We start from the raw sequence: 18,181 nt of genomic DNA on the forward strand, positions 1-18,181 counted from the left end.
ATTTCGATTGTGATGACGCAATAGTCCGTAATCTAGTCGACACTCCACACTACTTCAGAAGCGTTCAGCTCCTGTTCATCATTAGAATTCAACTGTTGAAATTAGCTCATTATCGTGCGATAAGCTATCGGTAGAGGTCAATAATTATTAGTATCGTAAGTGTAAACAGCTTCGGAACTCGTATCAGGACAAAGTCGCTTCAGTTCGTATGTAAACATGCTGAAAGTGGGTTTTCTGGGAGGTGGCCGTATGGGCCATGCCATGGCCAAGGGATTTATCGCGGCAGGTGAGCACTTTGGATTTCTTTACATTTCCTCTCTACCACCCCCTCCACCCCTCCATATATCATTTCTCACAAATCATCATGACACAAACAAGTGTTATCAGAGCCTCGGCTACATTTATTCCAAATGCTTATAAATCTCTACCACCACTGTCCACTGTATTTGTAAATGTAATTTGCACCAAATCTTCCTATCTTCTATAACCCAATTTACATTTTCGAACGCTTCCAAGAACAATCAACTAGGTTACGGTTCAAATTTTCAATTTTTCAATACATATTAGTATTATATTTGTACTAGGCTACGGTACTGGGACGGAGGTAAAACACACTCAGGTCATCAATACTCTATCATAACTTTGAAATTATATACAGAAGAGAAAAACATTCAACTAACTGTGTGTTTCATCATGAAAATTCATTTAGAGTGTTTATTCTAGGTTATGTCATCAACTAGAATGAATACATAATTATACTCTAGTATCCCTTGCGGTATTATCGAAATACAAACAATGATCTACTCTGTCTCTGAACCTGCAAATGATCAACTAGTTGATAATTTTCCTCTTTGATAGTTCAAAATAGAATGTGATGATGAGTTCCATCATCAGAGAAATAATAAATTATTTAATAAATTAATGTTTTGATAATACCTATAATATATTATGCACTTGTAGCATTCTCATGACAGACAGAATCTTTTAAATGTGTTTGAATCCGTTATTTACGGAACATGTCAACATTGTTAGTGGAACATGAAAATATGGTGTTCCATGAGTGACGTGCAAGAATTATGCATGGGAGGAACGGAATATTCTGTTCCTCTCTACATATTTCACAGCAAAAGTGGATTTCTGTTGAGAATGAATAAACACTCTGTGAGCTTTCACGTCCATGAGACTTGAATAAATAAGGATACATATCGGACAATGCAGTTCGGATGTGAATAATATTCCACTCTAGAATAAAGTGGGAACGCGTGTAAGGGAAGTGTCCAAATGGTTGATTGCACTGCAATTCTTTCAGAATATTTTCCTCTTCATGACATTTTTGTAATAATTCACACTACTTCAGAGTCCACCGCTAAAGGAGGAACAAACCCTTTAATACCTGAGAATTCACTATATAAAACACAGCGAAATAAGAAACCAAAATAAAGACTGCGATAAACATCCTGAATGAATCTTCCTGATATGATATTCTTCAATAACAAACAGAAGAAACAACCGATGTGAAGTCAGCACCACAACGATATATGGACATTCAAATCATCTCTATTTAACGTAATGGATAATGAAACTGAATGCAATTCTTCAATGTTGTTTTCCATCACGAACTGCTTATTATTAAATCACTTTTTGCTATTAGAAAAAACGACTAGCAGTCAGATATTTTGCAATAAATGAATTAATCACACACTTTGGCAACGAGATCTTTCGGCAGGTTCGCCATCTTCTTGGTTGTACTCATAGACAAGTAGAAGGATAGGATGGCAATTTTTAGTGTTCTTCTACTTGTCTATGAGTACAACCAAGAAGATGGCGAACCTGCCGAAAGATCTCGTTGCCAAAGTGTGTGATTAATTCATTTATTGTAAAATATCTGACTGCTAGTCGTTTTTTCTAATAGCAAAAAGTGAATGCAATTATTGAATGTTCATTGCAAAACTTCAAGTATGAATAATGTTAATCCATTAAAGAGCATTCTGCTTTAAACTTAAGAAAGGCCTATAAAGAAATAATTTAATATCTCAGTAGAATTTGTTCAAAGTTTAAAAAATGTTATCGTCTTCAAATTCACATCATCTGCTCGAGTGTTTCGCAAATGTGACCTTCTGAAACCGATGATAAATTTAATAATGTAGTAGCCTATTGTTCTCTTCCGTCGAGTTATTTAAATAGGAAATTGGATTCAACAATAACAACTGAAATCATTTTTTGTAGTACGTATATAATATTTTGAGAATGGCAATGTGCCATCCAGCCTAAAAGTAGCAAAAGATAGCTCATTGCTATGAGGTCATATAAGACTTATTTGCAATTACTCTCGTTACACTAGGGAAATGATAAAACGACCAACGATGCAAAAAAGTGAGAGTCATCAGGAAAGAATGTTGCTCCCAAGTGAGGAGCAAAACTGGAACAGCTGACTGTAATTAAGTTTTCCTACTGAACCAAATAGAGTGATGTGCCTTGAATTTTAATAAGAGGAAATTATATCATAACATTTCTACCATTCAACCTGATAAATTGACCTGAAGCTGTAGGGTGATATCTTTCACTCTTCACTCACATCCTCAATATTATGTACTTGTAGGTAACCCGTGCTTCGCAAGGGTCTATTTTAAAACTTTGCAAAATGAAAACTTGACGTAATAAAAAATTCGAAATTTGAAAATAGGCCTGTAACCATCCTCGGTTAATGAAGAATCTTTATGCAAAATTTCAAATCAATCAGTCCAGTAGTTCAGACGTGATGATGTGTCAAACATAATTTTCCTACATCAGGAAGTGTATGAGCCAGCTCTTTCCATTATTATAGTAAAGATGATGGATAGATGGATAATTTATCATTATCTTTGAATGAGAATAACTTTTGGGATGCGGTTTTGATGCGAGAGAAAATCAGTTATTTTCATTCGAATAGGATCCCCAATCATACCTATCATCTAATGTCCCTTTTAAAAGAAATGTTCAGCTGCTTCTATACAACAACTGGAAGCATGACAAATTGAAAGCTTGACGTAATGAAATCTTGAAGAACTGAAAATAGGCATAAATAACCATCCTCGGTTAATTAAGAATCTATATGCAAAATTTCAAATTAATCAGTTGAGTATATTTCAGACGTGATGATGCGTCAAACATAATTCCCTATTCCTTACGTGTATAAGCCAGTTCTTTACTTTATTATAGTATAGAAAACTGAAGAAGACATAATACTTGAAAACCTCACAGAATCATATAGATTTTTTCAATACATCAATAAATTCTATTCTAGTATCAATTAGATCCTCCTCAATTTGAATCAGGCAGCCTTATGTTTTCCCAATTCCAAACAAAATACCTAAAATACTCGTTTCACTGCGAATTCGTGTCTGATAGTACATTATAACTGAAGAATATAAATTACTACTTATTTTATTGTGATCTATTCATGCTTTTCTAATGAAATTCAATGATAGGCCTACAGCATGAAGACTATGTCCATTTCATTTGTACTAAATGGCAAAATTTTACATTAAAAATAATTATTTGATAAGTTCAATTGTAATGAAAACAAATTCCTTCAAAAAATAATTGATAATAATACGTTTCGAGGGAAAAAATTAAGAACAAAAAAATTGGGAAGAAACGGAATTCGAACCGAGGAACCATCGCTCCCTAAGCGTTTTGAAACGGCCTTTTAAAAATGATAGTCTTGTAACAGCATTATAACCTCCTCATAAAAAATACACTTCTGGGCTACAACAATGTAGCCTATGGAACTTCATGTACGGTAGCATAGATGAAATTTAAACATTAATTCTGAAAAATCTAGAAGGAAAATTGAAATTTGGGCTTCCAGGTGCACGAGATTGATATTTTTAGAATCTATGAGTAAATTTAGAGATCTAAATCATCCCCGTTTTTCCGGTATGCAATCCACAAGTTGACATGTTTTGATGCGAATAAACAAACAAACGAACACACGAACAAACGTACACACGAACAAACGAACAAACACAACCCTACTCTCTCTTATTATGTAGAAGATTAAATAGATAACGATGGAAAATGGAACAACTTTGTTCCTTCTATTACTCCTTTCCCTGTAGTATATAACCTTCTAGTATTAAAGTAAAATAATCAAGAGAGAACACAACCCTACTCTCTCTTATTATATAAAAGATTATATAGATAACGATGGAAAAAGGAACAACTTTGTTCCATTCTATTACTCCTTTCCCTGTAGTATATAACCTTCTAGTTTAAAAGTAAAATAATCAAGAGGTTAGCGTAACCAATCAGAAAAAGTGCCACATATTGGTTATTTTATGAATAAAACCTCAACAATGAATCGTGACATATTATAAGTTATACTGACGTATCATTCTATTCTATTACTATTGGTCCAGAAGCCATCATACTTCATACACTAATATAATCCTATTCAATATAGGGTTCTTACGGTATAGGTTTAACTTACGGTATAAAATATTACTCAATCCTATACATTTTTTACTACATTTACTACACATTTCACCGTAGATGAATTTCAGTTTCAGAAAAATAATGAAATACGACTGCCATAACATAAATTATCAACCATATTCGTAAATAAATCATCTTCAAATTAACTTGCAACAATGGCTATGATGATTCACTTTCAGTACCTACTGTTGCAGGCTACTGTTGAAGCAAAAATATGGGCCTCTGATGAGAGTGAAGCAGTGGATCACCTGAACTTTCTTTAAGCTTTAAGCTTTCTTTAGCTTCAGTGAACCGCGGGAAGATTTCCCACTACAGACGTGATTGATTAGAATGTATTCATTAATTCTCTTTTTTCCACTTTCGCTGAATATTCATCATTCGAGTAGTACCCACCTAGATCAAGAAGAGACGGATCACATCGTAGTAATGAACATCTGAGTGCAAACAGCAAAGGCATTGATCGATCACCATTGCTTGCAAAACCGAGGTCCAACGGGCAACGACAAGAGGTGCTCTACTCACACACTTTACAAATCTTTCAAACTCTCTCATTCAAAATTATTCTCTCTCTCCCCTTACCTATAAACTATAAAATATTATTCATATTTCAGCTCTCCTCTATCCCTAGGATATCCCTTCCTCTATTTCTAGGATTCTCACTCTCCCAACCGTGAGCAATTTCTCCTTTGTCAATAAGGAAGTCTTTTCATGCTGTTCAACGATGGAGCATTTTCACCCTGTAAATATTGTCAAATTGATGAAAGACTTCGAACGAGATAAATTACAACTCTACTCCATCAATAACAAAATACTAAATAAGTGCTCTTTGATGAAAAGCACTTTTTGTAATCGTGCATTTTTATCTGAAAATAGGAACAAATTCAAGTTCAACTAATTATCAATTTTCCACATTTTTTTTATAATAACTTCTCAATACTAATTCAAGTCCGTGAAACCTTAAAATTTTAATGTGATTTGCGTCGAAACAAAGTTCATTGTTTCTTATGAGCAGGTTTTATTTGTGTTTTAGGAAAATATTTTGTCAGGTAGAGATAGGAATAGGAAAATAAGGAAAACTGTATTGTGCTTGGATCTATTTACATTTTTCAGTAATTCATTCACTTCTTGTTTCTGTATTAGGCGGCCCAGTACCAATAATTGAAATACTTTATTATAATTTTTATGAGACGTAGTGTTGCAAATATTATTAATATTTCTTGGGTTTTTAGATATATCGTTCATGTTTAATTTTTAAAATTATTATCGTTCACGTTGCACGGGGTAGGTATTTTTATCTAATGGAAATAGGTACTGTGAAAAAATAATGTTTCTCGTTGGATGTTTTACCATCATACTTGACAGTAGAAAAGTCACAACCTTTTTTATCAGAATTGCGAGCTCACAATCATTCTTTTCATCTTCTCAACATAATTCATTTGCTCTTAAACTATCAATAGTTAATAATAATAAATGATTTTAGCGATATGATAATAGACTCGCTTATCATCTCAAGAGTATTTTTCCCAAATGATTTATCATTGTGCAATTATTGAATCAACACACATTCTTGTCTTTCCCTCTGATGCATTTTTATTAAGAACTCATGTTTCTTTTGTAAATAAAGCTATAGGTCTTTTGTATTGAGTGTTCTATGCTATTGTGAAACAATTAAACAAGATTGCTGATAACAGTGTTTAATTCATTGTGTGATTGATGATTTGAAGGGCAATTGTTAGTTTTTCTCAACTATACGGTATTATTGTTTACTCAGGCGTATACAATATTCATCATTTTATCTTTGTTGATTATTCTTCAGACTTAAGTATCCTGAAGTAGGGCTACTTCGAAGCTGAAGCTGAATTAAATAAATTTTTATTCAATTTCTCAGTGACCTTATTTCATTCTAATGGCTTATTAATGGGTCACCTTCTCATTCATTCATTAATACAACAGCACTTCATCCTCGTACCTCATAACTTATATTTGTGTTAGCCTCATATATGAAAAAAAAATGTTTTCTCGTCTGTTGATATACTGATTCTGTGGTACTATCATGATTGTGTTAAGAATGCAAATTTAGAATTTCCTCCTTCTGCTCTTGAGAATCTATAATTTGGACAAGTAAATAGATTATGGAGTGTTTGAAATTTCTATCGTATCAAACTTTATTTATTCGAAAATTTCTTATCAATAAACTTGGAAAACTTTTATCACTCACATTTCAATTTACAGGTTTGACAAAAGGTGAACATATAATTGCTAGCTGTGTACCAGAGGACAAAATCAGTGTGGAGTCTTTCCAGGTTAGTTTCAAACTCAGCAGCTTATATCTTATAGTCCTACTGAAATAAGTAGTGCGCTACTATTGATGAACAATATTTATTTCAAAAGTTTTGCTGTATAAATTACTTCAATACCGTACAAATTACTTCTCTCTTTTCAGCTTGGAGATCCATTTTACTGTTATTTATTTTAGACCTAATTCAATATATCAAAATCTAACATCAAATAATGTTTTAATGAGTCAAAATTCGGGGGAGGAACAATTTTGGGTTATGCCTGTTGATCCTCCACCAAATTATTAGAAAAAATAATTGTGTATCATTGAACCAATGAAAGAATAAAGAATAACGACGACGTGAAAAGAGTGATATGATCAGTGAATGTGATGATTATGACCAGTGAACTTGATCATGAAATAATATAATTCAATTCAAACTTACAGGTTTATTGCATATCAGAGGTTCAATTTTCATTTATAAATACACTTGGACTACCTCTGTTTTTCAATTCAAAATCGTTTATTTCAACAATATTTAAAGACCACAGGTAATAATAAGCATCAAATCTAATCAAGATAGATTGCAATATGTCATGATCTCTGAATGGGAAAAAAACGTTTGTAGACAATACCGGTAATTCAGTAGTTGAACACCATAAAATTTCAAGACCTGTATTTCCAATTCTTCCATTTCTTAACTTATACCGTAGGCTACTCCTTTTCCATTAGTTTAGTGTATAGCATAGGTTGATTATAATGAACTTTATCCAATAAGCATTAAAATATGATAATAATCACATACTGTACAGTAGCATAGAAGAGTTCATTTTGTTGTAGTGATAGTAGGCCTATATCAGAATGTGAATTTATTATCATGCTCCTTGGGTTCTCAGAGATAGTTTCATTCGAATATCTCTCCATATTCTGTGTCAATTCATAGTTGATTTAGTTTAAAATGTATATCATCATGAATAATACTATATTATTCACATTTTGAGTGAAGAAGTTGTATATAATGACCTCAACTCAAAATTTGATTGGAAACAATAGAAATGAAACATTCAGATGGGCTAATGCAATCTAGAACAGAAGCAATTATGAAGCTTCCTCATGTCCAGCAGCTTTTTATTGGATTTGCCCAAATGAATTGTCAGCTTGGATATGTTTCACAATAATCAGTTTACTAGTCTTCTAACTAGGTCCGTTTCCAAAAACTTCAAAATTACTGCTGATGTGAAACCAACTGCTGTGTATCTATGTTCCATTTTACATGTTCAAGATTCATAACAATCATGACTATATGAAATCTACTGCTCTTGAAATCAGTCATATTCATCATCATTCGTTTACCTATTAGGCTACTTGTGACTTACTTCCTCTTCATCATTTTCCATGAATATTGGAAGAAGAATGAAAAATGAGGTTTGAGCGGAGTTTTTAATCCAGCCAATATCTTTTATTATGGATGATATTCGCTAACTGTATACGTTTTCTTTATATAGTTCTAGAATTTATTTATTATATTTTTTAATTTTGTTGATTACTTACTGACACTGAAGAATGCAAAAGCTATTCATATCAATATGTGAACTACTCAATCTATATATTGTATATGAATCTAATCTTAATATTGTATATGAATCACGTAATAATATAATAACTGAGCATGCCACAGTATATACGTATATACCTAAGGTATGGGCCTACTGCTTGTTCAATTTGTAGAATACCCAGCTTACTACTTGATGTAAGAAGTGAATTACTCCCTTTCATAATATTATCTTAAATACTGACTGTTATATTGTTCAGTTAATTCAATAATATAATCACATTCAGCAGATATGAAAAAATTATTGTGTAGCCTATGGCACATGTACAATATTATTATAAATGTTTAAGTATGAGAATATTGAAGAAAAGTACGGTACCATATTATCTAGTCCAGTATAGCGTATCCAGGGAGACTATGGGGTTGTATGGGGATGCCAGTCACTAATTAGCTTCCGATTGATGACATATTTTCTTAAAATAGATTTGTAAGCTTAAAAAATTATACCGTAAGAGAATATCACAATGATAATATATTATGAGCTAGACAGTGTGGTGTGGTGCGTACATAGGGACTAAGATAGCAGAGAAGATCATCAGATATAGGCTAGACCAGTACTTTAAAGAAAGTCAATTCTGTTACTTTTCACCTTCTACCTATATTATAATGCAATATAATTCAATATAGCTTATATTGCTCGAGTTGATTGTAGTTTGTTTATTTCCATGCAAGTGGTTGGAAACTGTAATAGCCTAATATCCTTCAACAATGCTCCAGCAGCTTTTTCTAGAGACTAGCCCCAAAATTCGTCATACAAGATCCGTGAACAGGGGAAGAAATATTTGGAAAAATGGTTTTATGTATTCTTTGTTGTTTGTTTCAATTCAAGTTCAAGAGCTGGAATAAAAATCATGAAGAATGAAAGAAAATTGTGAATCAAGTTGAAACTAAGCCTATAATGTACGGTAGGCATACCTACTATACTAAAACATTATTATTTTTGAAACAATAAAAACTCTTCTCCATTTCATCCTATTTGTTATTTCAATTAATAAAAACCAGCCTAATGAAAAAAATGAAACTCTTGAATTGAATGTTAGTTTTTTAAATGGAAACTGCGTAAAATCGCACCAAGTTAAACGTATATTTTCAAAATTTTCAAGGAAGAGCCCCCGGACCCCCGGTGTCACCCTGAAGGTATAGGTGCTTTCTATTCCAATGTTATGATCCGTGATAATTTTTTATAGTTCATCAATAATTCTATTGCAGAGTATTGGAGCCACGTCTACTTTTTCAAATCCACAAGTTGTGGAAAGCAGTGATGTAGTGATAATAGCAGTAAAGCCAACAGTAGTCCGGACTGTATTAACTGAAGCAAAACCTGCAATCAAAGATCGACATCTATTCATTTCGGTGGCCATGGGAGTCTCATTAAAGCAGCTTGAACAGGTACAGATATCCTCTGAACATTGTAGAAGTAAAAATTAAGAAAAGTTTTTCAATAGTCTGTAGGTAACTGTAACAGTTATAAGAAAAATGTCTTCATGAAGGTTTTCCATACAGAAATTAGAACAAGATGGCAGATGATCAATAATTCTGAGATAACGTAAAAGATAGCAATAAATAGGTACTCTATCTACAGTATTGAAATATACTGGCTAATTAATTATTCTACGAGAGCTATAAGAACATCATTATAGTGAGTGTACAATTTATCTTAAATGAGCTCATTTAATAATAAGGCCTTTATCAGTGAATTGGGGAGTTGATTAAAGCGCTATATAAATTTTTGTTCAAATTTAAAAAATTTGCAATGTGTCGACCACTATCATATAAGTTATTAGAACTCTTTTATGAATTTATTTGATATATATAGGAAGCTTATTTCCATGCACGGCACGAACTCATGAACCCTGAGATTTTAAATTATTATTTTTATTAATTATTATCCATTGATCAAAATATGTTCTAGTTAATCTATAGTCTGAACAGGTTTCAATTTGTCTAAACTCTGAACCGACTTGATGTCCACATATCAGTATTAAATATACATATATATTTTTTCGCCACACTTGGATGTAATGAGCTGGTTTACGTGTGTCATATGGAGGCCGGAAGTGATTGTTTTCCGACCAGGCCAGTAAAACTTTACAGCCCTAGGGCTGTAAAATGACCTTAAATAACAGCTGATCATGTCCGATCTCACAAATCATAGAGAGATAATCTCATAACGACTGTAATAATCTATATAATTATGTATTGTGAATCGTGGTATTATGTCTATAATATATTTTATAAATTACTGTTTCATAATTTAATATTTATAAATAGCCTCAACATATATAATGTTGGCTCCATTGTCCATTGTCAGAAAGGTACATATCGCTAGTATTTAAAAGTGAAGAATTGAAATCAAAGTACAATAATTGTATCAATATTCAAAATTAATAATAATTATTAACAATTATTGTTTCTTTTTATTATTGAATTCCACTTCTTAATGCAATACAATCAACAATAATAATAAGAAAATACAGCAGAGTTCTGAAGTTTAAGGTAAGCCTACTGGTGAAACAAATTCCTAGTAATTTTTCCGAAATTCATTATCAAAACTGTTAGATAATATATTTCTTCAATATTAAACCATATAGAGAAAACATTAGGCCCACTCGAGATTGAATCTTCGAATGTTTTCTCTATGATTTAACTATTTTCAGAGCAATATTTTGTAGTGAAAATGCCTCAAGTTTTTGGCTGAAAAATGGCTTCAAATTGGCCGCTATACACTATATTATAGTAGTAGCCTAGATACGTTACCTGACTTAATTCAGAGTGAAAATTTTATTGTGAGACAGATAATATATTAATTTTAATAATATAAGTCATGAGCCAAAGTCTGTTGTACACTTTTTAGGAAGTAAACTTTAGAAGTCTAGTTTACAGTACAGTTTTACGTGTCTGCTTAGTCTCATGAGTCAGGCCCCTTAGTTCAACAATATGCAATGGCCGAGAGCGTAAAGGCGTAATACATCAGTACTCATAATTCGGTGGTTAACATGATCAAGGTTCGAATCTCGGTCAATGACATTTTTTTTTATCGATGAATTTCGACTTTTATTAGCTATTTTTTAAAGTAGTTACCGTACTTACTTTTTTTTAAATTTCAATCAATTTTTTAGATATATTTTGAGTAATTTGAGACAAAACTGTGAAACATGCAATTATATTAATTTTTTTTCATCACATTATTTCAAAATAGTAATGAATATTCTATTCATCCATTTATCCATGAGATATTGCACTGGGCACAAAGTGCTTTTATCTGATAAATGGATTTCATCCGATAAATGGATGAATTATTATTTAATTATTATTTAATTTGGAAGTATTATTTATAATATTGTATTATAAGGCCAGATTGCACAAAAGTCTGTTGAATATTTGAGATTAAATGTCATGAGAACCAATCAGAATAGACTGTTGATACAAACAATTTGAATGTACATTTGACCTCTAAGAAAAAAGTAGTAGAATCTGCTAGAGGATTCATGTTCTCAAACAATCATAACTGCACATTCGACTTCTATTTAAATAATAAAGAATAAAATAATAGAGATTTGTTGCATAAAAAGTATAATGATTGTATAATTTATTTTACGTGAAAAACAAAGAATTAACTGTCAATAATGCTTATTTTTTATAATTTAATATGTATTTATGTATCTAGTATAATTAAATAGGTATTTAAACTATCAATAAATGATCATTTCTATAACTTGATATGAATTATTTTGTAGTTTTGATACCGAACAATAGAATACAATGATACTATCATAACCTCATTAACATTGTATGATTTAAAGTAGCATAACCTTAAAATTTTGCTTTCAAAATTGCCAACTTAACATTATTATTTTTTTTTTATGGTGTGGCGAAAAATAGCATTTGCAACACGGGCAAAAATTTTTTTCCGGCTCTCGAACGCTTCAAGTTCTCGACTTCGTCTTGAACTTGAAAACCGTGATCTCAAGCCGGAAAACATACATTTTCGACCCTAGGTGCGAAATATACTATTACAGCTCACCATATTGTGAATGCTAATAAATCTTGTGATAATTATTCAAATATTAGAAAATTTATTTATTTAAAGAAAATTATAGATATAAGGATATTTTATATATATCAATTTATGGGAATATATTTTATGTTTTATGTCAGCATACAAGATCTTAGAAGTTTTTATTATTTCCTAATTCATCTCGTGATATACAGTTTGAGCTATCTTGGTACCAAGCATTTTCATTCCGCAGCATATATGATTAAGGAATTAATTAATATTGATCTTATTCAGAGCATTTACTACTTATCATCCTTTGATGATAGTAATACTATTCAGCCAGAAAAATCTTACTGATAATTACATTAATAAGTCTACGGTATATCATATAAGGATCCAGAGAACTTAAGGACTGGCGTTGTAAGTTCCAAGGAATTTCAAAAGGGTAAATTGGTGCATACCTGTATTCATGACAAGCGTTTTAAAAGTCAACTAGAAAAACCATAGTTGATCTTCATTATTCTCGATTGAATATATGGTTACTGATAATCAGTCACCAACTATCTTTTTGACTTCCTTATTGGTGTTCTTTCATAACTTCACGGAAGCAGCGGTAAGAATTATTGATCACCATTTATTGAACCCTATGGTGATTCATTATATTTGGGATATTCATGCATCTACTACTGAACTAGAGCTGTGGTCTGAACCCAGCATATTTGCGAGCCGGACTGCCTTAACTTATTGCAAATTTATTTGCAAAATAGGGATTTTAGCAACCGCTCCAGTATATATCAAAAATACCGCACCACAAGCCTTAGGACCAAATAGTAGCTGCAAAATCATTAGTTTGTTATAATTGTAATATCTTGCTGTTTCACTCCTTATTGCACTCTATGTCGCGACAGGAAGGCTAAGTTTGAGAGATTTTTCCATAATCTACATTCCTCGACGACTCGGAGCCACAACTTTTTAAATATCTATCCTGGGAAACTCGAAGTCATGGCCGTTCTTCATAGAGAGAGAAAACAATTTCGCTAACTCACTTACAATAATAGCTCCAGCCTATTGCGTATTAATTCTACTATTATAACTTGGGAAAAGGCCTGAATTAAAAACAGTGCTCAGCACACCTTGGACGTGAGATGATAATGATGATAATGATGTTGATGATGATCATGACATTATAGGATTTTGTTAATTGAAAATTGAACTGGAATATTATATTGATTCAATTAAATGATAATGTACTGTCATCACCCATAACTTAAGTAACCAAGGCTACTTTAAGAGAAGTGCAATATTGTTTCCTTAAAATAGCCAATGCGCGCATTGATTATTATTAGTATTCCATTTTTATGTAAGACACTATTTCAATAGTCTAGGCCTAGGCTACTTCTATTTTCTTCATTTTAATAATGCATTGAACATTTAATAGAACATAATATTATTTTATGTATTGAATAAAAAATGTTTTATTCTTAATTACCGTATTTCAAATTTATGGAGTCATTTACATCCTCTATGAGATGATTAGCATCGCATTTCAAAAGATCATCAGACAAATTTCAATCAAAAACATATTTTTTCTACAATATTGTCATTAATAATATTTTCTCTCAATAATTAAAGAAAAAAAGAGTTTCATAAATCAATTTCAGATTAGCTACCCTTGACATGTATAAGAAACAAACTTCTAAACGTTTATTAGAGGTACGAGTAGGCTATCAAGCTATAATTATTTAGCATAAGTGGAGGCTCATTTATTTGTTGTTTTTCCGTTAATTGTTTATTAACAATAAACATTCTATATATATTTGTTTTTGTTTTTTGTAAATCGCAAAGCGATAGTGAGCCAAATTATTGAGGACACAAAAAATATATGAAATTTTTAGACTACATTCTAGTAGATAGACTATATTCAGGTAGAATGTTCTACATTCTAGGTAGATAGACTACATTCTCCAGATGGAATTATTTTTATTAATGAATTAACAACATTTTTTTAGCTTTAACAATAATTATTATTTTTATTCATTCTCTACGAATTCCAAATTCAATATTACATTAGGCTATACATTTTGAGAATTTTAGAGAGGAGGGTTGACATCAATATGATTCAATACAGAGATTTTTCCCAACAATTTTCACTTGTGAAATGCTTATGGAAGTCCATATTATTTAACCCACTGTAAGCGTTTATTATGAAAACAGGAGTCCACATCTATCATTCAATCCATTGATTTCAAAGTTATACATTTCAATATGGGTGAGACTATTTTGAAGAATTAATTGCTCATAGCATTACTTACTTTACAGGCAGTTCCCAAAGGAACAAGAGTGATCAGAGCCATGCCAAACACCCCTGCTTTAGTGAGAAGAGGTGCTTCTGTTTTTGTTTGCGGATCTTCAGCCAACGAATCAGATGCGGCAATCACCAAGAAACTCTTCGAATCAGTAGGAATTTGTGAACAAGTTCCAGAATATTTATTGGATGCAGTAACCGGCCTTAGTGGATCAGGACCTGCTTATGTAAGTGAAATATTTCACTTACAAAGTACGGTAGCTAAAATTTGAACAAATGTTCAATATTACACTATTACACAATATTACACAATAATACACTTCTAAAATAATTTTTTGAATTTTCCGTCTTTTCAATAATTAACTTATTGAATTATAAAAAAAATATGTTTAGAATAATTAAGGAGTTTTTCCACGATATTGATGTTTAGTGAAATGACGTCTGTATATTGATAATAAAATTCCGGTTGAATCATTGCATCATAAGAGTTGAATTTCCATTAGCACCAACCATCACTATATTAGGTGAAAAAATCTTTATTCTTTTTAGTCATGACAAATTTTTCTCCCACTGATCAAACTATCTTCATTCTCTCTCTAGTCATAAAAAATGTTTCTTCCACTGATCAAACTAAAGTCCCCTGCCACTTCAAAAATATTCTGTTATTCTAAACAGAATTATTGATATTTTATCTCAAGACTTGAATACTATTGTGAAAATCTTGTCATGACTGAACATTTCAATTAGTGAATGACTGTTGTTAATTGTGATTAATTAATTGACCTTCAAATATAACTCTGTGGTGTAGGCTACCACACACCAAACACTTTTATTTGAGTTCTCGCTCCTTTAAAACCATGTATTGTGATGTTCCACACCTATGTAAATTCAATTTGCATTATTCTGATGTATTTACCTCATTGGCACTGACTATCACTGTGATACTGCTCAGTCTGCAAAGAAAACACTGTCGGTGGGGATACACCCCAGTGTAATATTAACGTACGGGTAGATATGCAATTTTTCAAGTTCAGCGTACTACCAAGTATAGTACGTATTTACCAAATAATGTTGAATTCTTGTTTATTTGATTTTTCTTTAGAAATATTTTAATTCTCAGTTAGTTTTTGTAGGATTTTCTAAGTTACCTACCTTATTCATTTTTAAGTTCTCCACCTGACAAAATTACTTAAAATTCAGAGTATAATCCAAATTTGACTTCTAAATTTCTCCCAGAAAAACTTAAAAAATGAATAAATAAAATCTACTTTTGAAAGTAATGACATGTCTTGATATGCGAAATAATTATAAATTTGTATGGATTTTCAACATATTTCATGAGTTATTGAATGAAATATGAATATTATTGAATGAAATATGAATATTATTGTATGCATATGAGTGTTCCAATATTTTTCATTGAAAAATATGAACTTTTAGTTGTGTATTATAAGAAAGACCTGATAATCCTATTTCTTTTGCATGAGTAGACTACTGGATGGAAGTAGGCTACTCATTTTTTGACTTTCGGTAAATAATAGTAATATAAAACAATTTTTAAAATTGTAAACAATATTTTCTCAAACCAATAGGCCTACATTTTAGCGGATAAAAGTGCAATGGTCAAAGAAACCCCAAATATAACCTGATACAAGAATTTATCACTAAAAGTGGTAAGTTTACCTATCGAGCCATCAAAATATAACAAAAAATATGTGAAGGTATTTTTCTAAAAGTATCATAAATAAAAATAAAATTAAAAAAAAGAAGGAATCATGATGAGAAATGAGCTGGGGTGTCACTATATAAGTGTATCATTCTTAGAGATATTATATATTTCATAGGTGTTTGAATGTAATACTCGCTAATAAGTCCTATAAAAAGTTTCTTACTACATCAACAATTTATTGAAATCTCGAGTATTTCACAATATCACAAAGTACAGCACCTATATATGCTGTGAATGTGATATCTCAAGAATAGCTTTGTTAAGTTTGATTAAGTTTTGGTAGATCAATCCTGTAAAACTAATTTCATGTTATGCTATAGCCTAATAGATTATAAAATTTTATTTCATTTATCTTTTATTAAATTTTTTAAGAAGAAATAGTTGGGTGATTCAATGTTTTAAATGCTCTCACAAAAACTTTCGTTTTAGCATTTTTTGTGAGATCATGAGAACGGCATTGTTTGTGCCAACATATATAATTATGTATATAAAAGTACAGTACAGTACTGGTACTATACCTAAATAACTATAGTCTACTTACAACGTAAATCGTAACACTTGGTTTCCTCATGACGTGATAAACAATATTTATATTTACATGCAATAGATTATTATGTTTATTATCAAACTACCACATATTCGTCAGCAGATTTTCAATACTTTCAAAATCAAAATGATTCTCAACTCATTTCTCAAACCTGCATAGACTATTTCGAAGGATCCACAAAGGTTGTGCTATACAGCTAGACTATACATCATTCAAATTTCTCATAGGTATATACGGTAATATTTCAGGTACCGTGTATTTTGTCACGGATTCATTCATTCTCCATTCAACTTCAATAGGTACCTATTCAAGATAGACTCTTGATAGATAGGCGTTTGTTGAATTTTACTGCTTGTGCCATCAATTTGTGGAATGTTTGGATCGATTCCATAAATTATTATTCTTAATAATGAATAGAATACTGTACATTTAAATCAACTCTACCTATCTTTATAAAATTACCGGCATATTTCATGCAGGCTTAGTATTTTTGTTTCTAGAATTTCCATGTTCACACAATGTGATGTCTAATTTTACTTCCAACGTGTATCTTGCATTATTTTTTGTAGATCTACGTATTGATAGAAGCATTGGCTGATGGGGCGGTGAGAATGGGTCTACCTCGAGATCTTGCGTACAAGTTGGCCGCGCAAACAGTTGTCGGAGCAGGTCAGATGGTGCTCGATACTAAAGAGCATCCTGGTCAACTGAAGGACAATGTCACTTCTCCTGCAGGTGTGTCTTTTCTCATTATAAATTATTGAATCATCAAATGAAAATTATCTGTGTCCCATCATAAAATAAGCGTACGGTGAAGTAGGCATATGATAATGAATTGTGCATACATGATAACAATATCATAGAGAACATTTCACACTAGAGGATTATCTAGAAAATATAACCTTAACCCTTAGCTTAGCTTGAATATAGAGCATCTTCAAGTATCTATCTTTCAACATTTTTTATCAAATTCCATATATTTTCTGTGAAACCTGAAAAACCTCACTTCAGACTGATTGATCATTTACTGAATGCAAATTTATAGTAGGTATATACGAATGAATAGTACTTATTTAATTTCCAGCAAAAATAAATTGTGTGCAATGATCTCACCTGAAAATAAAAAATAGCTAATAGTAACCCACTTTCAATTCAATTTTTTTCAAATTATTCATTTTTTTTCAATTTTTTTCTCATTTCTCTATTGCCTTTAATCTGAATCTGCCCTGACTGCTGT

General features: G+C 31.4%; 1 protein-coding gene and 1 long non-coding RNA gene across 2 annotated transcripts in view; one reads left to right on the forward strand and one right to left on the reverse strand.

Moving 5' to 3' along the window:
* LOC111059381 (pyrroline-5-carboxylate reductase 1, mitochondrial) overlaps positions 1-18,181 on the forward strand; it is a 20,031-nt gene continuing 1,850 nt past the window's right edge. Inside the window, exons 1-5 of the mRNA XM_022347034.2 lie at positions 1-286; positions 6,709-6,779; positions 9,576-9,755; positions 14,683-14,895; positions 17,514-17,679. Coding sequence (XP_022202726.1) covers positions 217-286; positions 6,709-6,779; positions 9,576-9,755; positions 14,683-14,895; positions 17,514-17,679 — 700 coding nt within the window. The 5' untranslated portion in view covers positions 1-216. The remainder of the gene's footprint in view (positions 287-6,708; positions 6,780-9,575; positions 9,756-14,682; positions 14,896-17,513; positions 17,680-18,181) is intronic.
* The window catches only part of LOC120353813, a 19,069-nt gene continuing 15,649 nt past the window's right edge, over positions 14,762-18,181 (reverse strand). Inside the window, exon 2 of the long non-coding RNA XR_005572622.1 lies at positions 14,762-14,929. This is a non-coding gene — a long non-coding RNA (uncharacterized LOC120353813). The remainder of the gene's footprint in view (positions 14,930-18,181) is intronic.

Source organism: Nilaparvata lugens, chromosome 1 (assembly GCF_014356525.2).
Source record: "Nilaparvata lugens isolate BPH chromosome 1, ASM1435652v1, whole genome shotgun sequence".
Classification (NCBI taxonomy): domain Eukaryota; kingdom Metazoa; phylum Arthropoda; class Insecta; order Hemiptera; family Delphacidae; genus Nilaparvata; species Nilaparvata lugens.